The 25332-nt window shown below is 36.6% G+C and overlaps 1 protein-coding gene across 1 annotated transcript in view; it reads left to right on the top strand.

The window, feature by feature from the left end:
* The first annotated feature begins 1805 nt into the window (after nt 1-1805).
* Nucleotides 1806-25332, top strand: part of MUC6 (mucin 6, oligomeric mucus/gel-forming) — a 47010-nt gene continuing 23483 nt past the window's right edge. The window contains exons 1-28 of the mRNA XM_050336701.1: nt 1806-1833; nt 2823-3063; nt 4514-4640; nt 5792-5879; nt 7004-7113; nt 7655-7862; nt 8212-8334; nt 9272-9392; nt 10246-10384; nt 10549-10653; nt 10993-11065; nt 11330-11467; nt 12344-12505; nt 13079-13173; nt 13829-13961; nt 14911-15160; nt 16300-16352; nt 16458-16567; nt 17322-17473; nt 18208-18349; nt 18806-18916; nt 19685-19870; nt 20321-20560; nt 21464-21620; nt 22377-22520; nt 23041-23103; nt 23710-23757; nt 24912-25091. Coding sequence (XP_050192658.1) covers nt 1806-1833; nt 2823-3063; nt 4514-4640; nt 5792-5879; nt 7004-7113; nt 7655-7862; nt 8212-8334; nt 9272-9392; nt 10246-10384; nt 10549-10653; nt 10993-11065; nt 11330-11467; nt 12344-12505; nt 13079-13173; nt 13829-13961; nt 14911-15160; nt 16300-16352; nt 16458-16567; nt 17322-17473; nt 18208-18349; nt 18806-18916; nt 19685-19870; nt 20321-20560; nt 21464-21620; nt 22377-22520; nt 23041-23103; nt 23710-23757; nt 24912-25091 — 3727 coding nt within the window. The remainder of the gene's footprint in view (nt 1834-2822; nt 3064-4513; nt 4641-5791; nt 5880-7003; nt 7114-7654; nt 7863-8211; nt 8335-9271; nt 9393-10245; nt 10385-10548; nt 10654-10992; nt 11066-11329; nt 11468-12343; nt 12506-13078; nt 13174-13828; nt 13962-14910; nt 15161-16299; nt 16353-16457; nt 16568-17321; nt 17474-18207; nt 18350-18805; nt 18917-19684; nt 19871-20320; nt 20561-21463; nt 21621-22376; nt 22521-23040; nt 23104-23709; nt 23758-24911; nt 25092-25332) is intronic.

Raw genomic sequence — 25332 nt, 5'->3', positions numbered from 1 at the left:
ATCTATGAAAATGATATTTAAAGATTTCAGGTTAAAGCAAATTTATATGCAAATGAACAATCAGAGTATGGAATACTTCTTTGTCATCTTTACAGCCAGCTGTAAAGTGCCAGCGGGGGTGAGGGTATGGACAGATCTCTGCTTCAACACTGAGCTGTAGCTACTGCTGCCACAATTCTGGTAGTTTACCAGTGGTTTTCTCTTAACTCCAAAGAATGGCTTGTGTGCATGCATCCAAACCTGTACACAAAATTAACTCCAGCCACCTACTTACTGTGAATTTGTGCTAGTCCTTCTGAATCTGAGAAATACAAATAGTAAGATACTACTACCTTAACCTGTGTAAAAATGTCTTCAGTGCTAAAACACAGGATAATTAGTACATTATAGTTTTAAAGTACTAAAGATGTTAGCTATCAGAAGTACTGTTAAGAAGGCAGATATCATTAAAATGTTAACTCATAATTAAAATGGTGAATTTTGACAGCAGTGATTGTGGCATTTTCTGCTACAAAGAAATTTTGGTTCTGTTCAAAAGGAGGCTGGAACACATACTTGGAAACCAGAGCTCAAGGGAGGGGTAAAGCAGAAAAATCCCAACAGCCTCACAAAATTCTCTGAACTGAAAATAGTTGGAGGCTGAGAGAGTATCTGTGGAAATATATATGCTTGACTTAATGGTAATCTTCCCTTGGGCAGTCTGCTAACGATCACTGCTGGAAATCAAACACAGAGCTGCATCAGCCCTTGGTCAGAACCAGTACAACTTTTTCCATGTCCTTTTCTGAAGAAATGTGAGACACTGACTTCTAAATTTAAGCTTCATTAAACAAATATTTAGTTTTCTATGTCCATGACCAGAAAGAATAAATGTCATCATGCTGTCTTGATATACTATATTTTGCATGATATGATGTTCCTCTGCTAAGAAGGGACACAGAAAGTATAAACATGACATTTTCACAAGATGAGTTTTAAATAAGTATGGATATCAGTCCTAGTATTCTGAACATTGTTTCTATCATATTCTATTTACAGAAAATCTTCCTGGTAATATTTTATGTTTGGCATTAAAATGCCATGCTTTACTTCTACGTACTGTTAAAAAGCAACTCTTGTGTACTCCAAAACTTGTTGCATATCAGTGGTTGGCAATGAAATGATTTTAGTTAGTCTGGGGAACATGCAGAGTTGTAAAACAAAACCAATTATTTAAAATGCAAATTTATTATAATGAAAAGCATTTCTTTAGACAGAATAAGCTGAGAGTGGCTTGAATTAGGTGAATTCTCAATCAGCATAAGCATGGAAATCCACATGAAATTCATCCTAAAAGTAAAAATAGTTGAAGGCTTGTGATCAGACAAAAAAATCCCAAATATTCAGGAACTCATCTCTGTCTGCTGTCTGTTCTTACAGCAAGAGGAACAGCAGAACACGGGTATGACAAATTAAAAGAAAATTCCATTATATGAATTAATAAGAGAACTGAACACAAAAGGCAAACATATAATCTAGTTTTAAACTTCCTTGAGTTATCGACACTCCCATTTGTTATTTTTCTTTGATAAGATTTAAATAAAAAAATGCACTGAACACGCTTCTGTATTTAAAGAAAGGGGCACCTATTGCACTCTGACTGTTGTGCAACCCCAGATAATCTCTCTTTGGCACACTCTGGGGTTTGGTGGCCAGTATCACTTAAACACAATAGAATAAACCAGCTGGACTTGGGCATGAAGGACCAATGATAACAATTAGATGATTCCTATTTTCCAGTCAGACCTTCAGAACAGAACAGAAGTATGGAAGAGGAATACTTTTTGCCAACAGGTAACATTGGGAAACAGTATTTTCTACATGACCTGGATGAAACCAGTAGCACTCTGTAATAATTTGATCACTCCTTTGTAGTTACAAAAAAAAAAAAACCTCTTTTGGCTTTAAAACAATGAATATAAGTTGCAGGTAGACCTTGCTAAATTTAGCTGATACTTTATGGCTCTGAGATATATTCTAAAATACCTGACACCATAAGCAAAAATAAATAAAAAATGAAAATTAACAATCTGAGTCTGAAAATATAAAACCAAGGACGTGATTTTACTTACTTCAGTAGAACCATCAGCTTCAAAGGGACTGTTCAAATGTTGTAAGTAGGTACAGAACTTTTTACAACAAGCGCTGGAGTTGTATCTCTTTTTTGTAGGATTCATTTCCACCTCCAAAAATCTGTCTATTCCAGTGAAAAGTTCAGATTACTTCTTAAAAATGAAAACTGATTAAAATCTTCATTGTATTTATAAAGCTGGTTGAAAGTTTGTCACACAAATACAGAGCCAAAAAAGTGGGGATTGACAATTTGGACATCTAATGATTGACTGTGGAATTATTCATGATACAGTAAAGCCATAGGTAGTTTGGTAAATGCTGTGTCTGAGATATTAAAAGTCTCTCGAATAGCAAGCTGTCACCTTTGCAAATAAATCAAACAGTCTGAAATAAGAAGGTAAATCTTTATATTACTCATGAAGGAGATGGAATAGTTTTTCCCAAGCTAGGAAGCTGGGGAACTCTCTTCTATTTACAGTAAGTAATAATATTGCTCTCACTCTGCATATTGTTTCAACTTCCAGACTTGAGATAAAATTCTGAGCTTACCAAAAAAAAAAAAAAGAAAAAGAGGACTAGGATGTTGTTTACAGAATTAATCTGAGTAGAAACTTAATAGCTTTTCCTACTATGTTTATTTGAAATGCCAGTCAGAATGGGCAAATATGCTTTTAGGAGACCTAAATCTGGGTTTTCTTTCTCTTTTATAGTTTTGAGCAAGGATTCCTGTTCTACATGGGGTGGAGGGCATTTTTCAACCTTTGATAAATACCAGTATGACTTCACTGGGACTTGCAACTATATCTTTGCAACCGTATGTGATGAAACCAGCCCGGACTTCAACATTCAGTTCCGCCGTGGGATGGACAAAAAAATCGCAAGGATCATTATTGAGCTTGGACCTTCTGTTGTCATTGTTGAGAAAGGCAGCATTTCTGTCAGGAGCGTTGGGTAAGATTCTGGGATGAAAAGGAAAAAAGTGTTTAGAGAAGGCAAGGAATTATATAGCAGTTACAGTAGATGACTATTTTGTTTTAAAAATTAATTAACAAATCACTGAAGTTAACAAGATGAGTTTAATTGGACTCTGTTCCTGTTGCTTCCCATCAAGTACTCACACTCTCTAGATGAGTATTGCATTTGCAGTTACTTGAATCAAGCTCAGAGTACATTTGTGTAGGCAAAGGGATAAACTAATCTCCTCAGATCAAAACAGTTCTCAAACTGTAACTACAGTTTCCTAGATACTACCAATCTGCTTATCCTTATCTCTACTACAAGCCCAGATGAAACAGCTTATACCCCTCAGTAGATACGAGTTGAAATCCCTGTGTTTAGAGTTCATTTGACTGAAATAACTCTGAACATTCTGTGCTAAAGGTAACACATACGTAGGTATAAGAGAAACTTTGAACTCTGCAACCAACAGAGAAATACTGGATATGTTCATTCCTCTAGACAAATTGCTCCCATACAGGGAATTTCTCTGGGGAAATTTTCAGCGTTCTTATCAGATAGGCATTGTTGAATTTTTATCTCTGAGTAGGTGCAGATAGAGGAAATAATTGACTGTGGATTTTCTGTGTCTTATTATACTTACCTAGCCACAGTAGCTATCACAAGAAAAATACAATTTGCACTATACCTTAATTTAGCAAACTGCATTTAGAAAAACTTCCTTTTTTAGTTTGTTTTCCAGAAAAAACTATATCTGTGGGCCTATTCCAGTGATCTGCATTTTAAATTTTTGACCCACAGTCACAAGAACCAAATGCCATGAGCTGGTGTAATGTTGCACATAGCCATGCTTCAGGTGGAAGGCTGGTTTGGATTTTGAGCCCCTTCCCGTGATTGTACCAGTGAGCACTTAGCAAAATGTATTTCTTCTTTAATGTTGTTAGTTTGTAGCATTAAAATTGCTCTGCAAGGATGAAAACCTAATTCTGCTACAACATTTACATTATTTGTTTCTTGAATCTTGTCAGTTTTCAGTCACAGCAGTAATTCCTATATTAACAGTCTGTAGTACATTGAGTCTCTTCAGGATAATTAACAATAGTTGTACCACAAAAAGTTTATTGTTAGAAGTTCTTGAAAAATACAACTGTACCCTGATAAAAACAAACCAAGTGAAGAAGCTAAGTCCTGTGCAAACATTTTCACTAGTATAATCCCTATGCAACCATCTTCTGGTGATTCTTCTATGAAACTTCTGGCATAGATTTTCAATCAACAGAAATTTTAACGTATCTTAAAATGTCACAACTACAAAGGAAAAAATTCTATTTCATATTGCTGCAAGTACTCAGACTGTATGTGTTTCATATTAAAAAAATCACCAAACTAATGCCTGCATATTATTGATATGAGAGGGTCAGTTTGTCTTCTTCCCTTATTACAGAATTATTCAGTTGCCTTACACTAGCAATGGCATTCAAATAGCTCCTTATGGACACAACATCCGCCTGGTCGCCAAGCTGATGGAGATGGAACTAGTTGTCATGTGGAACAATGATGACTATCTCATGGTTAGTAAAATGTTCTCATAAAGCAGAAAAGAAAATCCTCACTTTATTTACTGGAATGACAAGAACTCTTTAGACTTACTGGGTACTTTTGCATGTATTTACTATTTGAATAATTATTCTTCTCCTGTTTCATCTGTTCCTCTTGAAAAAAACAACTTTTCATTTTATGCTTGCACGTTCCTTTCACTTGCAGCATTGGTAGCTAACTAAAGCCACCAGTGTGGAGAATTGTGGACACTTTCACACATTTTAATCTTTCCTCAGGGTATTCCAGCAGCTGCAATGTTTTACTATTGTTTAAAGTTGTGTAGAAGTTAATAGTGTACAGCCATAGTTTAGTCATTTCTACTGTGCTTTCACAGGACATCTTTTGGTTTCAAACATACAGTACTTCTACCAGTTTCTTTGTTTCTTTCTTTTTTTTTGAATATTTTCAGGTTTTCCCTCCAAAATCCCCAATACATTTTCTCAGTGTGACCTGTGATATTGCCACAAAAGACACTGAAATCTAAACTGATGTTTGCTAAAACAGAGAGAATGATATGTAATAAATTTTCTGGAGGATTTATCAGCATTACTATAACACATATAAGAAGAAAGGCTACTGTGATGGGTACAAACCATATCCTTTGTCTAGTCAGGTTATTTCTTGCGACCTGAGATTTTCACAATAATTAATTGACTGTAACCATTAGTAATACTACCACTTTAGTCTCCAGAGCAATAGATAATTGAATAATCTTTTTCTGAAAACAGATTTTCTTCCTGTAACCTTCAATTTCTTAAGAGAAGAAACCTGAAATTCATGCTCTGTCATCAAAGATACGAGCAAGGATACAGCATTATTTCCTTTTTTTACTTTATTTTCTGATTCCTTAAAATATTATACCCCCTCCTTAATTCTCTGGAAGCATCTTCAAATCTTATACTTTCATTAAATAAATAAATAGATCAATCAATCAATCAATCACTATTTGCCTATTGGGAAAAGGCATTGCTACTTACAGAACTTTTCCTCCAAACAAGTCATTGAAATTAATGAACAGAATTACCTTGTGTCCTTGAACTGAATTTGTTTGAGTAAGTTAATGCTGTATAGATAATTTCACTCAGGGTGATCCTTTTAAATGTTTCATTCCCTTTTAATTTAGGTTTTGGCTGAAAAAAAATACATGGGCAAAGTCTGTGGAATGTGTGGAAATTATGATGGTTATGAATTGAATGAATTTGTTCGTGAAGGTAAGACACAAGGACATTTCACGTGGAAGGAAAACTACTTAAAGTGAGTCAAGGTGAAAGATTAATACTGAAATAGCTTTGCTCTGACTGCTTACTCAGTTTCAGAACTGAGTAAAGCAGTTCCAGAGGTTACCAACATGCATGATTATGATACATATTATCTGCTATATTATCTATGAGCATAATATTGTGGGTTCCACAGACAAGTGATAAGAACTCTCTTATATTTTAGAAGCAGGTGGTAAGGGTCACACTCTCCCAAATTTCACAAAGACTGAGCAAGGCACAGTGATGGAAATAATTACTGTAGGCAGAAGCAAGGCAATGATGAGAAGAATACAGTGGACAAGAACATTAACAAGCATTGTGTCCCAATAATTGTAGATCTTTATAACAAAGTGGTGCTGAGGAAATGACAACTCCACTGTGTCTGGTTTAGGGGGTTCACTTTTGAATCACTCTAAATCTGGTCTGTTGATCTATTGCCCATTAGTAGTTGGAGCTTGTTACTCAAGCTCTTGGAATGTATCTTCCATCTTGGTTTAATCTTAAAGTGACTCCATATGGCAAGACCACTCCACAACAGAAAAAACCCAAAAGGGGATGTTTGGAATATTTGCTTTAAAAGCACACTGCTAATCTGAACTGTAGTGCTAGTGTGGAGACATTGAATTGCACAGTAAACTAACCTTAGATCAACACAGACAGATGCAATTTTTCATACACGTCACAGAAATGAGTTCTAAAAATTATGTAATAATTTTTGGGTTGTGATGAGTTTAACCCCGTATATAGGGGAAGATATAAGAATGGGGGATAAGGAGAAGAGGTGTGAATTAACAGCTGGAAAAAGATAACACAGCTGGCAGAAAAGCAGTAGCAGCATGTAAGGTAGCAGATGTAATAGATTGGGAAATAACTTGAAGAAATGATCATGATAATAAAAGTATGCTCTATTTAATAGGCTCCAGGTAAAGGGCAAAAGAGGCAGTTTTTGTCATCGGGAAAATTTGTAGAACATTTCACAGTCAAAGAGTAGACTTTGAGTTTTGCTACATCACAGCAACAAGTAAACAAATGAATGTGGGCTGTTTCCTGACAAATTATAACCCTTCAATTTACAGGTAAATTGCTGGATACATACAAATTTGCTGCATTACAAAAAATGGATGATCCATCAGAGATCTGTCTGTCTGAGGAGATACCGATTTCCACTGTTCCTCACAAAAAATATGTAAGAAAGATCTTGGCTTCTCTGTAGTGTGATTCTTAACAGAGGGGGAAAGATAGGTAGAAAATCAACAACAGAGAGGCAATGGTTTCATAAAACTGACTTTCATGAAAAAAGCTTAAAGTCAACGTTTGTGTAGCCTGATACGAGAAAGGCAGTGAGTTCTTTGCATTGAAATACATTTTAATAAAAGCCCATGGGCATTTTTGAGGCTGGATTTATATCACTCATAAAAACCAACCGTCATTTAGCTCACACCTTTCTGAAGTTTCATCCAGGTCATCATAGGAAATTCAGGGAAACCAGTGAAGCTTTAATAACTTTTTAGAGACCTGACATTATAAGATGTACAGACTTGAAGACATTCAAGTCATGCCTAAAACACGTCGTCAGATAACAGCACTGATAACAGGGACAACCACTATTAACTGCTATCACTTACAGTTCTAGATGAAAACAAAATCAACGTGCCTGAGAGTCTTCAAGACCTTATACTGCAGTAGCCAATGTGACAGGGAACAATTTTCTTTCTCTTTTTATTTAGGCCCTGATCTGCTCTCAACTGCTTAATTTGGTGTCATCAACCTGCAGCGTGCCAAAGGATGGGTTTGTCACTCGTTGCCAGCTGGATATGCAGGACTGCAGTGAGCCAGGACAAAACAGCTGTGCTTGCTCTACACTGTCAGAATATTCAAGGCAATGTGCTATGTCCCACCAAATGGTGTTCAACTGGAGAACTGAAAACTTCTGTTGTAAGTTCAAGTGGTTTATTTGTGCGAGGCTGTACTCAACTTTTCTGTGTCTTAAATACAGGGATAATGATAAATAACTGGAATATAAAACAACTGATAAAAAGGTCTCTACTGTCTTGAATCAAACGTATTTTCTTAGGAGAACAACAGTGGTCTTTGATAAAATAGTAATAAGGAGTGCAAGGAAACCTCAAAGGAGAAGAGGGAAGCTTGAAACGTAGCTCTTATGTCTAAATCAGTGACAGTAAAACAGAGGAACATCCACCAAGTGAACACTGTTTAATTTCTCCAACTTGCAGCAGGAGGCTGTTCTCTTTAAAAATTTTAACACTTCCTCTGTTTGTTGCAGCTGTGGGAAAATGTTCTGCGAACCAAATCTATGAGGAATGTGGTTCTCCATGTATTAAAACCTGTTCCAACCCAGAGTACAGCTGTTCCAGTCACTGTACCTACGGTTGCTTTTGTCCAGAAGGTATCATTTCATCATATTCTAAATGAAAGACACAAATATTTTTTGCATATATCCACTCAAGTGGAATGGACTGCTTAATAATGAACTAGCCATGCATTTCGGGGCATTGTGCTGCTAGAACTGCTACTTCTCATGTAACATAATATAACTGGAGTCTTGATTAATTACGGTCCTTAAAGATGCTTGGTCACTATGTGCAAGAACAGAGCTGTGAAATCATTTTCCTCACAAAACCATGATTTGTTATGGGATAATGATGTGCTGCCTGATCAGAGTTCTCTACTATATTATACACTGAGTAAGCTTAATTAATCTCCTATCCCAAATGGGTATCTAGCCCTTAAAGGTATCAGCAAGAGGTAGCACACCTCAGATGATTTCTGCAATATTTTGGGAATTGTGTAAGTTCCCCTTAAAATAGATCAAGATGAACTTCCTTCAAATATTGTAATTATTACTGTCATGTGCATTGTTTCTTGAAATTTTAGAACTGAAATATCCTCCAGTGTGGGCATTTACATCAATATCATCACCAATTTATAGTAGTCAAAAGTAATGTATTGTGAGTTACATATTTAAAACTAGACTTGGTACTCTAGGAAATATACTGTTTTTGTTCTTCAAAATTCCCAAGTTAATTTAGAGTGTCATAGGAAAAAAAAAAGGAAAACATAAAAATAATATTCTAGCTTACAGTTATTTCAAATTAAGTTCAAATTTCAAAATAAGACAATTGTCTGCACTTTCATACTAGAAAGCAGCCAAAAACCGTGAAGAGTCAATTTTATTGTAATTAAGATAAATGTTCCTGTATATTGTCTATTTAAGTATGGGCACTGGACTGTGGAAGAACAGCACACTCAAGCTGATCTCAGAAAGCACTCAAGCTTTAGTGCTAAGTAAGGATGTGGAAAAGTATTTTGTTTGTCCTTGGCAGGAACTGTTCTGGATGATATCTCCAAGAACCGAACATGTGTTCACATTAGCCAGTGTCCGTGTACACTGAATGGGAAAACATACGCTCCTGGGGAGACAATGAAAGCAACGTGTAGGACCTGGTGAGTAGCAACGGGCACTTTTATGAGAGATCACCAAGTTATTGGAAAATTTAGCCTAACTTTTCAGAGGGCAGCTGCAAATGTGTCGTACCATCTCTGAGGCCACCTTCCTTCAGTGCCACATATTGTACATTTGTGATTGAAGAGGGACATGTCTCGTTTTGTGATTGATCTGTACAAATAAAAATACTCCTTCAGACCATACAAAACAGTAGTATTTATATCTCCTCTTTGAAAGTCCAGGTGAACTTAGTACGAAACAAATATCCAATGTTTACGATTTCTCTTTGGAAATCTTGGTGTTTCTGATCACCTGATCAGTGCTCAAAACTAAATTTCTGTTTTGCAACAGAAAATAATAAGAGAATATTTTTTAAAAGTTGAATCAATTTTTTTGGTGTCATGTGTCTTGTTATCATAATTCTAATACAGAATTTAAAGGAAAAATAATGGGATTTGATCCTCAGAAATGCAACAATGAACACACTTTTCATAATTTGGGAATATTTACAACAATCCATACCAGAGTTCAACACTCTGAATTGAGATGAACATCTTCAACTGATACACATAGATAAAGAAAATCAAAACATAGAAAGTGTAAGGGGAAAAGTGGTACAAATGACTTATTCCATTACTAGGAAGTAGCTGAGTTTTTAGGTCTAAAGAAGATTCCAAAGTACTGAAAATGAAAGTTCAGAATGTATATGTATGTTACTCTGTCTTCACTAACCAATTTTGCATGTTGGTCAGCTACAGAGAAACCTCCAGACAGGAGGATATCAAATCCTCAGCTGATAAACAGAACCTTAGTATGAGAATAACCTTACACAGAATTTCTTGTTTTCCACAGTAAATGTATGATGGGCCAGTGGAACTGCAAAGATTTGCCCTGTCCTGGAAGGTGTTCACTGGAAGGAGGCTCCTTTGTTACCACATTTGATTCTAGGTCATATAGATTCCATGGGGTTTGCACTTACATTCTCATGAAGGTAACTTCCTGCAGTTTAAAACCACCAAATATCAAATGGATGTATCTTAGTCTGTCTTCGGTTTCCTATGGAAACACAAACTGAGGTCTTCCTAAGATATACATTGATTCTACAAATCAGCATTATTCTGACTTCAGGCTTCCCTTTTCACTGTTTCCCTCCAGAGTTCCAGCCTGCCACACAATGGAACCCTAATGGCTGTGTATGAAAAGACTGGTTATTCTCATTCTGAGACGTCACTTAGTGCTATAATTTACCTATCCTCAAAGGTAGGTATTCCCTCCACAGGTTCCATCCAGCATTTCAGTAACCAGATAAGCAAAATAGGTTCCTGAAGTCATTGCTAGTAGCCTGAACTGGAAAATTATGGGGAATAGATACTCAAGATACGTTCCTGCTCATGCACACACAGCAAAGATCTCAGTTACTACATCAGCTCAGGAAGTTAGAGTATTTTCAAAGTGAAAAGTAAAAGCAGTACATAATAATATGTGACAAAATGCTTGAATCAGTTTTTTCCTGTTAATTGACAATATAGTTGTTTATGTTAACATATAAATACCATCAATACAGATAATTACATCTGCTTCCATGTCCTCTTCTTACAGGACAAAATTGTGATTTCTCAGAATGATCCCCTCACAGATGATGATGAACTTAAGCGGCTGCCTTACAGATCAGGTAAAAAAAAGGGAATGTAAGTTATTCCCAAATTTCATTAAATGTCTGTTTTATACAATCCAGCATCCTTTGCAATTTTCAATTGCTGATACCAGAGGTTTTAGAGGAAGGTTGAAGTCTTTCCCATTGGCTCTGTTCCTCTGTGGAGAGTTGTGCGTGAGAGAAGGGTTGTTGACAGGATGCTAGAACACTTATATATGCACTAAAATCATTACCTTGGAATATCACCAAAATACCTATTTCTAAATGTCCTTGTTCTTTTAGGAGACATCACTGTTTTCAGACAGTCCTCAATGTACATTCAAATGCATACAACCTTCGGGCTGGAACTTTTAGTTCAAACATCACCTGTGTTCCAGGCCTATGTGAAAGCTGGATCACAATTCAAAGGCAGAACTCTAGGTGAGTAATCTAGTCACTGTGTAAAGGAGAAAATGTAGGAAGTATAATTTTGAAAACTTAGTACTTGTCCTTTAAGAAATAAGTTTTCTTCTCTGGATTTGAAATAAAAACACCTGCATTGGAAATCCAATGTGCCAAGAATTTTTTTTATTTTATTTTATTTTTGCTAATAACTTTAAAACAAATTAAAGAAACTAAAAGGGCCACATTTTTCATGCGTAATATGAGATACTGTTCTTTACATGTTTTATGTGTGCCTTTTTCAATATGTGTTTTGCTACACAGTGAAGGAGCAACAAATAAGTCTGTGTGGTCTCTATATCTTGGAGCACATGGTTCTTTGAATGTAGTTGACTATCACTGTAAACACAATGAGCCTAAGAACCTAAAAGCTTCTCAGCAGATAGGCACCAGATGGAGAAGTTTATGTTTATTGCACAGTGCCATTAGCCACACAGGCATATTTTGCATTCTGATTATGGGGAATTACAGAGAGGCTTTAGCTTTTAGGGAAGTCTAAATGCGTATTCTTTGTCATTACGGGTTTTACATGCGTAAGAAAACATGCAGTTGTAAAAGTGTTTCATGGCCTTTCTCTTTTATATCATTTAAAACTGCTTGTTTCTAAAAACAAGACAAAAACGTCTTTATGAATTTGTCATTGAATAGAAGTTGACACTCTTAACTTGAGAAGGCAGAGAATCAGTGACTGAATGTGTACATAATCAAGATTTTCTGGGTACTTGACCTATAGTATTCATTGACACTCTGCTAGAGCTTTTGAATCAACTATATCACTATTACAGAATTAAATATAGGCCACTGTGTACACTTTCTTTAATCATAATCCATCCTTTGCATTTCTAATGTTATTAGGTTTATGTGGCAATTACAATGGAGACACTACAGATGACTTCATGACTAGCATGGATATCACTGAAGGGACAGCCTCCCTGTTTGTAGATTCCTGGAGGGCAGGAAACTGCCATCCTGCTTTGGAGAGAGATACTGATCCTTGTGCTTTGAGTCAACTAAACAGTAAGTAGATGATCCTGTTGTAACTGATCTCTCCAGCTGTCTTTGTCTGACACTTCCATAAGCTCATACCAGGGAAATGAGAGAGTTTGATTGAAACAGAAACTGAGACAATTGAACATCACAAACTTCGTCACCAGCGAGACATTTCTGACTTCTAGAATTCATATCTAGTGAAAATTTATCAGATTCCATTCTAGAGATCTGGGATTGAGATGATAAATGAGAATGAGAGGGTTTTGATGATCTATCCAGTAAAATTGCAATGTCCATGGACATCTTAGGCTCGCTCTAAAGTACTGTGACTGAAATCCAGACTTTCCTTTCCCAAGTTGCTATTACTATTGGTCATTAAAAAAAAAAAAAAAAAAAAAAAAAAAATTAAAAAAGGCCTACTGAGCTGTTTGTACAAAAACAGAGTATGGAAGCTCACAAGTTAAGAAGTTGTCCTGTTGTTCAACCCGTCATTGCCAAAAGTTCACCTGGACTAATGCATAAATTTTTTTTCTTTTTTTTTTTTTTCCCCTTTTTTTCCCTAACTTTCTATTTTTAATGTCTGTGATTTACTTTCATCAGAAATATCTGCTGAGACTCATTGCTCCATTCTTACCAAGAAGGGTACGGTGTTCGAGAAATGCCATGCTGTGGTCAACCCTATTCCTTTCTACAAGGTAGGAAATTATGACAGACATTGTACAGAGGGAGTCCAAATACAAACCAGATTGTACTCATAGACAGTATCCCACACATTGAATCGGCAGTGCATAAGAGCCAAGGAGCAGGTGTGGCTTTGAAAATTATGTCTCCTCCACACTGAAAGTCTGTTTGTTCACAGGCACCAGTCCCATCCCTATGAATCAGAAGGTATTTTTGCTCATATGGCAGTTGTCCATGGCAACTTTAGCTATTGAAAGTATTGATTTTACCATGGGCATAATTGAGCTCATTTTATTTGCCAATCTACACAAAACATTTTGAAAATTAAAAATGAGAATAAACAAAGCAAGTAAACAAAGGCATTTTTTAGGTATTATGTATATTTTATTTACATCAGCAAAGCAATTACTCAGATATTTTCCATCAGTTTTAGTTATGCAATACTGTGTATTTTATCTGAGTTAGCTCTGCATTTCAGCATAGAATCACAGAAGCTGGAAAAGATCTTTGAGGTCCTTGAGTCCCACTGTAAACATAACACTACCAAATCCATCACTAAACCATGTCCCTAAGTGCCACATCCACACGTCTTTTAAGTACCTCCAGGGTTTAGCACTACCAGATGTCTGCTCCCCAGTAACAAAGTATTCTCCATGTATTGGGTTTCAGAGATGTGTCTACCAGGCCTGTAACTATGAAGAGACCTTTCCTTACATTTGTTCTGCTCTGGGATCATATGCACGAGCGTGCAGTTCAATGGGTTTAATCCTTGAGAACTGGAGAAGCAGTATGGACAACTGTAGTAAGTAACTGAACCAGCTCTTAAGGGTCTGCCATCAGATGAATGCATGCATACAGGTCTGCCTGTTTCCGTTTAGAACATTCCTGTCTTTGATTCACCTGAGACAAAATTGAGTAAGAACAAGAAAGTATTTTAAAACAACTTGTCAGTGTTCAGAAAAAGAACTACATATTGCTCAAGTAGGTCAACCAGTCTATGGTATAAAATGGTATAAAAACCGTTTTACCCAGGAGCTGCTGGCATCACAGATGTGTCAAAACATAACAAACCCCAAAAATTGCAATGCAATATTTGAAACAGCGTCCAAATCATCTTAAGAGTAATGAGGAAAATAGTGAACAGAAAGAAGAGAAAAGCAGAAATGGGATAAGAGATACCCAACTTTTGAATATCCTTCTAGTCTCTTTCAGAGAAGGATTGTGATTTTAGACTATATGAAGAAGATTATTCATATGCTTTAAGGTGTGTATGTGGATGCTTCCAGGACTTGATAATTAAGTGATGGAATAGACAGATTAAATAAAGTTATACTGTACTGTAAAATGAGAAGGAACTAGGAAAAACTCTGGGTGCAGATTTGATTTTGTTTTTATGCAACTTACTTAGGTACAGGTTTCACAGTTACTCAACAATACATTGATATTTCTGCAAAGCTTCTCTTTGCATTATTTTATTCCAAGATAAACAAAGAAGCAGATACATAGTTAACTTTCATGAAACTTCCAAACAACTAAACCTTCATGAAACTGCAAAACAGCCACATGGTTGGTGTTAAGCACTGGTCTGCAACACCTTTTGCTAGAGCTCCATATCTATAGGAAGAGAAGCTGCTGGAAGCATTAAGCATTGAAGCTGTTGACACAAAATAAGCAGCACATGATGAGCACAGTTACCTTTCACAAGGAAGAGGATCAGTCAATAAAGTTTAACATACACTCTTATTTTACAGCCATTACCTGCACTGGCAATCAAACATTCAGCTACAACACTCAGGCATGTGACAGGACATGCTTGTCACTCTCCAACCGAGCCCTGGAATGCCATTCAACTGATATTCCTATTGAAGGCTGCCAGTGTCCTAAAGGACTGTACTTGAACCACAAGAACGAGTGTGTTCGTAAATCTCATTGTCCATGCTATTTAGAAGATAGAAAATACATCCTGCCTGACCAGTCAACAATAACTGGTGGGATCACCTGGTAAGTGTGTCAAGTTTAAAGCTTAACAAACTGAAAATGGAGGTGAGGGGTCTTCACGTGTCTCTGCTGAGGGTTAAGGTCAGTAAGCAGCTAAGCACCAGACAGCTGCACACTCACTGCAGCCAGATATGGAAAAGAATCAGAAAGGAAAAATCAAGAAAGTTTGTGGGTTGAGATATAGACAGTTTAATACATTTCTTTATTATTAAAATGCAAAAAAGCTTATTAAATAAAGTGAAGACAATGTGCAATCAAAGCTAAGTAAGAAATTAGTTCAGGACTTCCCCTCAGCAGGCAGCTGCTTAGACATTTCCAGGAAAGCATGAATCTGTCATCCATAATGCTTTCTTGGGAAGACAAGTGCTGGATCTCCAAACATCCTTTCTTCCTCCTTCTTTACCTGAGCTTTTATTGCTAAGCTTGATGTAGTATAGTATGGAATATCTCTTTGGTCAGTTTGGGTCAGCTGTTCTGGCTGTGTCCCCTCCCAGCTGCTTTTGCACTCTGAACTTCCTCCCTGGTGGAGCAGAGAATGCTGTGACACTGTTCAGCAATAGCTAGAACAGCACTGTGTTATCAACACTGTTTTGGTCACAAATCCAAAATATAGCACTGTTGATCTGCTACAAAGAAAATTAACTCCATTCCAGCCCAAACCAGTATAGACTGCTTTATTTTTAATAGGAAAAATTTATTTTTCAAGACATCTCTTTTGCTTTTCCCTAAACCACAAATATCCTTAGATGAACGAAAAGCATTTTACTTACTTTAAGCTTGGAAATGTTACAGAGAAAAATAGAAAATATTAGGTTAGGTTTGATTATTCTTAGTACAAGATTTTGTCAACAGCACTTGAACAGCTATATACAAACTTCAAGAATGACTTGATGAACCATCATAATAGTGATGATTGCCTACAGGTGATAATAATGATAATAACCTACCATACACTTCCAAAACTAATGTTATTGTGTAATACAAAAAGTAAAGAGAAAGTTGTCTCACGTTGCATTTCAAAGGATGGGAAGGAGCTAGTAACATAAATATTTCTCATAAAGTCATTTTGCAAATATATAAATTATATATAAAAAATATCTTTCTCAAGAGAGATTTGCATTGAATTATTTTTTTCTCCCTAGCTACTGTGTTAATGGAAGGCTGAGTTGCACAGGCAAACCTCAAAATCCTGCAGGTATGGGTCTGATACGGTTTACTTAGAAACATGTTTTTTTCCCCTATGTTGTAAAATTACTACTTCACGATCTTTTCAATGTTTGTTTTTGTTCCTTTTCCTTAGAAAGCTGCAAAGCTCCTAAGAAATACATATCGTGTTCTGACAGTTTAGAAAACAAGTACGGAGCTGCATGTGCCCCTACCTGTCAGATGCTGGCTACTGGAATTGAATGTGTGAGTTTCACAGAGCTGGGATGTTTATCCTCTTGAGAGAGGTAGAATGTTCTAGTTGTTGCTTAGAACCTTATTACATTCTCTCTAATGAAATAAGAGGAGATATTTCATCAAGCATGAGACAGTTAAACATCAGGCTTCTTTCCCCAGACTGCAGACACAAAAAAATGTACATATATTTAAGAAGTGATTAAAGGAATTACATTGCATGAATTAATGAATCAAACTATATTAAATGAATAGAATAAAAGTCCATTAAGGATTCTTAATTACATGGCTATCACCTCTGACTCAGGTACTCCATAAGCTGCATGTTATGTTTCCTTTTCTATTTTTGCTCAACTCTCTGCTGCTGCCAGTCACAGAATGCAAGAGACCTGGGCTAGGGGAATGTCTGGGCTGTCCTGATAGGGTTTTCTTATAATTTTATGTTAAACAAGCAGACTAATTGGAAGAATTGTAATAAGCTTCCTTGATGCAAAGAAACTTCTCTTTGTACGCTTTCTGAAAAAAGATTGGTAGTAAAGGAAGATCAATTTTTAGGTCTTTAGGTTTAATATCCCACACCACAACTATATCTTACAACTTCAGTGGAACTGCTTCATTTGACTAGCACATTAGTACAAGGAACATCACAAAACTAAGATCAAGTCAAAACAGATTTTAGCACAGGTTCACTCTTGACACCATTCATGTCCAGGGTAAAATACGTCTCACGATTCTTTTCATTTTGCAATCTGTTGACCTTTACCAGATACCGACTAAATGTGAATCAGGCTGTGTCTGTGCTGATGGCCTGTATGAAAATCTCGATGGCGAATGTGTCCCAGCTGAGGAGTGTCCATGTGAATATGGTGGCCTTTCTTATGGAAGAGGTGAACAAATCCAAACTGAATGTGAGATCTGGTAAGAATCACGTACTTTCTCATTGCAGAACCTCTATCTCGCTAAACTGTATAACCACATAAAAAGAAGAGTTTAGTTGACAGGAGAGTAGGAAATGGCAACAGCTGAATGGAAGAAACACCATGGCAAAGTACAGGGATTAACACAGAGAAAATCTTAACATTTGTATAACATATGTATAGATAAAAGGGTCAGCTTCAGGGTATATTTCTGCCAGCTTCAGGGATAATTTCTGCCTTATACATATTCAGGAATAAGGGCATCCAGTAGGTCCTGTAACTGTAAACTATATAAAGTCAATGATTATTCACAACTCCACATAAATAAATATGAGGGCACAGTTTTTCTTCTTTTCTGTAGATAAAAGCAAATTCCCCCTCAGATATTGTTTCCATCTCCTACTAATCTAGCATTAAAAAAACCACCCCACCCCCAAACTACACAGAACAGTGACTTCTGTTCTCATTCGGAGCAAAAATAAATGGGTTTTATATACTATTACTTTCATGAAACTAAAAAGGCAAAAATAATTTACAGTTTCTTCTTTACCATGAATTAATTTTCTAGGCAGTCCACAACTTTTAATTAAGGTCCTTTATATTAACTGTAACTTGGTCTCAGTGTATGTAAATCAATTAAATTAACATCTTTATAAAAGTGGATGTCTATAAAAAGAAGCAGATTAAGGTGGCATTTCTTTGAAGTCTGAGTATGGTTTCTCTTCTCACTCCCAGCACTTGCACAAAAGGCAAATGGAAATGTGTTCAGAAATCAAGGTGTTCCTCAACGTGTAACCTGTACGGAGAAGGCCACATCACCACTTTTGATGGACAGCGCTTTGTGTTTGATGGCAACTGTGAATACATATTAGCTACGGTAACCTGGTGGTTTTGGCAGTATCTTAGCATCAAGAAATAGCTTGATTTAAATGACTAATGAAAATGTGATAGGATGTATCGATAACCAGTAGACCACTTTGGATTTTTATAGCTACTGAAAGATTTTTTGTAGAATCTGTTTATTTCAGTGCTTAAGATGAAAATATTTTACTCCTCAAACAGCTTTTTAATGCAATTAAAACCAATTTTAGATTTAATAACATGTTTAAATAGTCATTGATATATATGTATTCTGTACCAGACAACTGTATGCTTTAGGGAAGTGATGTCTGACAACCAAAGCAGAGGTCATCATCTCCCGAAGCAGGCAGAATCAGTCAGGACATTTTAAGCTTTCTTTATTTTCTTATGCTTTTATATTTTAAGTTGGAGTACTCCAGACACAGAATCTATTGGGGTTTTATGCTTTTTGTGGTTTGTTTTGGTTTTTCAGGATGGCTGCAGTATTAACAGACCTGTTTCCTCTTTCAAAATTGTTACTGAGAATGTCATCTGTGGGAAATCAGGAGTTACATGCTCCAGATCCATCAGCATTTACCTTGGGGTAAGCTCTTCCTTCTGCCACTATCCAGCTAAATAGTTACTTTAAGACCACATCGGGTGTGTGAACTGCACCACTCAGCTTGGCATCATCTGCAACTTTGCTGAGAGGGCATTTGATCCCACGGTCTGTGTCACTGATGAAAGTATTAAACTGTACTGATCCCAGGTGCCTGAGGGACACCACTCCTCACAGAGCTCCATCTGGACTTGGAGCTATTGATCACTGCCCCCTTAGATGCAATCATCTGGCTGATCCCTTACCCACCAAACAGTGCAGCCGTTAAATCTATACCTCTCCAGTTTAGAGGGGAGGCTGTTCTGGAGGGCCCTGTCAAAGGCCTTACTGAAGTCCAGATAAATGACATCTGTAGCTGTTCTCTTGTCCACTTATGTAGTCACTCTACCACAGAAGGCCACTCGGTTGGTCAGGCAAGATCTGCCCTTGGTGAAGTTGTACTGATTGTCTCAAATCACCTCCCTGTCCTCTGTGTGCCTTAACACAGCTTCTAGGAGGATCTGCTCCGTGATCTTTCCAGACACAGTGGTGATGCTGTCAGGTTAGTTGCTCCCAGGGTCCTCCTTTCTACCCTTTTAAAAAATAGGTGCAATGTTTCCCTTTTTTCTGACTGCCACGACTTTTGAAAAATGAATGGAAATGTCAAGATAGTCTGTAATAGTATCACAGGTTCTGATCTTCAGCAATGTGACACAGAGTAAGGAAAATACTGAAACTTGATAAGTTATAATTTCTAGATAAATTTTCTTCCAGAATTTGACAATCATACTGAGAGATGAAACCTTCACTATTTCTGGGGAAAATCCTAGTGTGCGATATCATGTGAAAAAGAACGCCCTTCACCTGATGTTTGATATCATTATCCCAGAAAAATACAACATGACCCTTATTTGGAATAAGCACATGAACTTCTTCATCAAGATCTCCAGAGGAACACAGGTATGGCAGAATAACTTCCTCAGCCAAGCGTCCTTCAATTCAGATTGAACTGCACATTTGATCGCAGTTGCCTCGACTCTTTATGATGGGAAAGGTTTTTCAAAAATGCTACTAGCAATTCATTTTCATCTTTATCTCCAAAACAGCAGAGTTTTTCACTAGAGGCTGATTTTAAAGTGATTTCTGTACTGCATTCAGGAAATTATTGAGCTAAATGTTTGTATTCTGTAGAACTGCATGGTTGAATTTGATCTCTAAATGATGACAGTTTGCAGTTTAGAAAACATGTTCCTCCAGTGACACACAGAACCTCATGCACAAGAAGCTTAGAATGTATGACAGAGTATTTGTAGATGACATTCACTCCTGAAGCACAAGAAGCCATCAGTAATCAAAAGGGAAGGTAACTGTAACTTGCTGAACTGACACTGCTGCTTTCATTTGTTCTAGGAAACTATATGCGGTTTGTGTGGGAACTATAATGGCAATATGAAGGATGATTTTGAAACTCGAAGCAAGTACGTGGCATCAAATGAATTGGAATTTGTCAATTCTTGGAAAGAGAATCCTCTCTGTGGGGATGTGTACTTTGTAGTGGACCCCTGCAGCAAGAACCCTTATCGTAAAGCATGGGCAGAAAAGACATGTTCCGTCATCAACAGTCAGGTTTTTTCTGCCTGTCACAATAAGGTAAGAATTTATTTGCTCCTCCTTTTACTTACAGGCATAATCTGCATTCTTCCAAAATGCTCACACTCCAACAGGCAATTTTCTGTTTCCCAAAGTATTGCAGTAAAATACATGTAAAATCTTTTATGCCTCACATTTATGTTTATTTTCATTCTTTCTTATTTGCACTTCACCAGTGTTTTTTTAAGCACAAAAGCTAAGTGTGGTATTAACTGGTTACTAGAACTATGAGAGTGAAAAAAGACTTAAGAATCAAAAATTAGTCAGTCTGTTGGTGATACCTGACCAATGCACTTACTCTTTTGAAACCATTTAGTCTTTGTTATAAAATCAAACTAAAGAAAGTCCTGAAAACCCGTGTTCTCATCAGTAAGTCAAGAGCATTACTTAGATGATCCATCCTAAAGCAAGATACCATCAACCCTCCTATTTGTTTTAAGTTGTCCACTTTGTGGAAATGAAAATATCACAAGGGTCATCAGGAACAGGCCTTCTGAAGGGAAATCCCCATTTTCAGGAGGTGAAAACAAGTGAGAAATGGGGATAATGCTGCAGTGTTTATGTATGCACACAGAGGCTGTACAGCTGAAGAACTTAGATACTTGTGCCTAAATGGATGTGGGGATTTGAGGAGGTTTTTTAAACTAACTAACATAATATGTTCAGTACCAGTATAAATTTAGAAATACATACCAGGCAAAACATCATCAGTTTCTGTTGTTGATATGGATACACCTGATTCTGGCTAAAAAGATCTGTATGATGTGGGGTTATAATTTCTTTAACAAGTGTTCAGATGAAATACTAGTTATTCTCACTTAGTGGAGAATAAAAAAAAAAATCTTCTTAACAAATTGGCACAAAATAATCTTAGAAAATTCATCCCTTCATTTTGCAATGCAGGTGAATCGGATGCCCTATTATGAGGCCTGTGTTCGAGACTCTTGTGGGTGTGACATTGGAGGGGACTGTGAATGCATGTGTGATGCCATTGCAGTGTATGCCATGGCATGTTTAGAGAAAGGTATCTGCATTGACTGGAGGACCCCCGAGTTCTGTCGTAAGTTCCTTTAAGTTCTCCTTAAACAGCGTAAGAGATTATTATTGTTGTTGTGGGTATATTCATATGACAATGTAAGAAAATTATTAATAAGCGCCTCAAAGGTTACATTTTCTCTGTGGGCAAATACTTGACTCCAGTCACCTGGATTTTGAAATCTGTACTTTTCATTTGTGCTAAATTAACCAAAATATTATAACTCTTTTTACCATGAGGAGAAACTAATGTGGTCACAGAAAGCAGACTCTTTCTTCTACTGCCACTGTATAGTGCACTGTCAATTTGCCAGCAGAGAAAGCACGAAATGGTAAAAAAATATATTTCATTTTACCTACAGTATAAAAAAATATATTTCATTTTAGCTACAATGAATCTACAATCCGTCTGTGTGGATGTCAAGGAAATGAAGACAGCTGTGTTGGCTGGAACACTGTAAAACAGGAAAAAGATATCAAGGTGTTCCAGAACACTCTATATAGAAGGGAAAAAAGTGTGAGCTTCTTATGAGTCAATGCTAGAGTTGTCATCTTTGACGGTTTCTTTTCCACATTTCACTACATTGTGTATTAAAAATTGTGGAAATGCTTGCATACTGCATTTGCAAAAAAGAAACTGCCTTCACTGAGTTAAAATATAAATTTACATCAGAAGCTGATAACTTCAGTGAATTTTTTATTATTTTGTTAGTACTTTAAAAATACCATGACATTAAGTTGAAAAAGTATCTGATTTCTGTCTTGCTTTTACTTTTTTTAGCTGTCTATTGTGAGTACTACAATTCTCATAAAAGAAGAGGAGTTGACAATGCTTATTCCTCTGGCTACAATGATGACAAGTGCACCTGGCATTACAGGCCCTGTAACTGCCCAAATCAAAACTACAAATATGTCAACATTGAAGGTAATGAGCTCTACTACTCTAAACCAGGGAACACTAACACAATAATTATTTTCAATACTGTTTTTTAAATTAGTCATACCACAGTTAAATAATGGTATTCTAATTGATGCTATCTTTGAAGCAGTTTTGCTGATCCTTCCCTTACTACTGCAGTTTTAAAACACATCATCAACTCAGGAGCTGTTCTACAACTAGCCTTATACTGAGCTCAGCCTATCTGGAAGAGAAATTCTGACTTGCACCAAATCAAAAGAATACACTGTACTTAGGGATGAAAACGTGGAGAGAGCAGTTAATATTTTTATTAAACAAATGCATATAGCTGGAGAAACCAAAAAAATTCCTACGTAGGCAGACACTCTTTCTGAGGATGACATTGGAAATACTTACCTGAATAGATGATGTTGCAACTGATACTGCTTTTTAATAGCAGAGATGTAATATATTAGATACTAAACAGTATCAATTAAATGCCTTTTTCTGAGAAATGTAAAACAAACTTCTCTTTCCCTTTCTTCAGGTTGTTACAACTGCTCTCATGATGAATACTTTGACCATGAAAAGAACTTGTGCGTGCCATGTGGTAAGCAGCAGAAATATCTCAGAGATATTTAACTTTTTTCATCAAAAAAGAGAACATTTAGGAGAAGATCAGACTTAGCTAATGGACTCTACTTAGCAAATCTCTTTGGAGATTTTCTTTTTAAATTAACTTAAGATTTATTGCCATATTGTTTACTTCTGTGAAAACCTATCTTATTAAACAATGTTTTGGATAGACTCAAGCTGCACAGTTTGGACTTTCACGCAGATGTAAGAAAAACTTCAGGACAATTTTTTTCATATTACAAAATTCTAACTTGTGTAACCAGAATCTCAGCTAGTGATCTCTTTACGTACAAAACCACGTTCCATTTTCCCTGAAGAGTGAGGTGCCCTTAAGCATAAAAGTCATAAGGAAGATAGCAAAACTTACTAGTGTTCATAATTATTTTGAGATGTATTGATTTCTTTGTAATTAAGTCCTTTGATACGAATTTTACCACTGAAATACATAATATTAAACACTTCCAGGAATCCCTCAATAATTAACATAATCCTTTGAATCCAATCTGAAATTTGCCTTATTTGCAATATTCTAATGTGGTTTTTTTTCACAAACTTAACCTGTTCTACCTTTACACAACAGGAGAAGAAAGCACTAGTACCACTACTGAAACATCTTCACCTTCACCAGGTTAGTTAACACAGTTGACCAAACTAATATTTACATACTGATATCATGTCCTGATAAGTGTTTACAAAGTCAGTGATATCCTTTTTTGCATTTTATGGTAGCATCACCAGTTTCACGGGCAGGAGATGCAATGATGAAAAATGACCTGGCACCATAATATGCTGGGCTGCATCAAAAGCAGAGTGGCTGACAGGTCAAGGGAGGTGATTTTGCCCCTCTGCTCTGATGAGAGCCCTCCTGGAGTGCTGTGGAGTCCTCAGTTCCAGGCAGTGGATGGTCAGAAGGATGATCAGAGGGTTGTAACACCTCTCCTGTGAGGAAAGGCTGAGAAACTTGGTGTTGTTCAGCCTGGAGAAGAGAAGGCTCCAGGGAGACCTCGTTGCAGCCTTTCAGTACTTGAATGGGGCTTATAAGAAAGATGGGGACAGACTTTTTAGTAGGGCCTGTTGTGATGGGACAAGGGGTAACTAGAAGAGAGTAGATTCAGAGTAGATATAAGGAAGAAATTGTTTATTATGAGGGTGGTAAAACAGTGGAAGAGGTTGCCCAGAGAGGCTGTAGATGCCCCATCCCTGGAAGCGTTTAAGAGCAGGCTGGACTGGGCTTTGAGCAACCTGATCTAGTTGAAGACGTCCCTGCTCACTGCAGAGTGACTGACCATATAGCACTTCAAAAACTTAAGTCTTCATGGAAATATATTACTGACTATACCAAATCCTTATAGCCTGATATAGGAAAGGGACCTATATACGATGATCTTAAATTTGTTAGAAATTCATTAATTTCCCTGAAGATAGATGGTGTTGGAAAACATTACACTGTGGGTTGTGTGGATAATAAAATACTATTCCATTTCTGCTGCTGTGCACAAGTATTTATGCCAAATTCACTTTAAAGTGAAGGAAAAGGTATAAAGCTTCTGCATGAATACCTGTTTAATGTATTCACTGCACATAATAGCAAAGGAAGCAATGGATAACTGCTCTCAAAGGCTTCATCTAAAAGGCTTCATCTAAAAGGTGCTAATAGTAGTTACTGCTAATAGTCATAAAAACAGTGGTTTTACTTTAAAAAAATTCAATTCATATAGGTGCATTATAAATAGGTCATAGGGGACCATTTCTTATCCTTTAATTTTGATTTTTTTCTCTTAGTAACAACAGTGCAGCCTAAAGTAACAAGAAGCTCTGCCACAAGCACCCTACCAACCGTACCTAGTACTTCTTCTGCAACTGCTATATCAACTGAGATTACAAATCCAACAATAACTGCAAAAATTACAGTTCCCAGAACTTCACCCATACAACCTCTTGTCACAATAAAGTCAACAACTGGTAGGTTTTTAGTGTTACTGTCTCAAATAAATCACAGTAAGCTCACTCTATACATAATTGAGATACCACTTCCTAGAAAAGCATTGCAAACTCGTACATGCTTGCAAGCATTAGACTCCAAGTTGTGAGGTAGCCAAAACAGGCTTCCAGAAAGGAGTTTATAAACCAGAAATGTTCAGAAGTGTAGATCAAAAGTGCATGGAAAGATAAAGGATATAGACACTAGGTTAAAAACATAACC

This window comes from Myiozetetes cayanensis, unplaced genomic scaffold (genome assembly GCF_022539395.1).
Source record: "Myiozetetes cayanensis isolate MyiCay16 unplaced genomic scaffold, myiCay2020 scf6-25, whole genome shotgun sequence".
Classification (NCBI taxonomy): Eukaryota; Metazoa; Chordata; class Aves; order Passeriformes; family Tyrannidae; genus Myiozetetes; species Myiozetetes cayanensis.
This window is presented reverse-complemented; position numbering and strand designations above follow the sequence as displayed.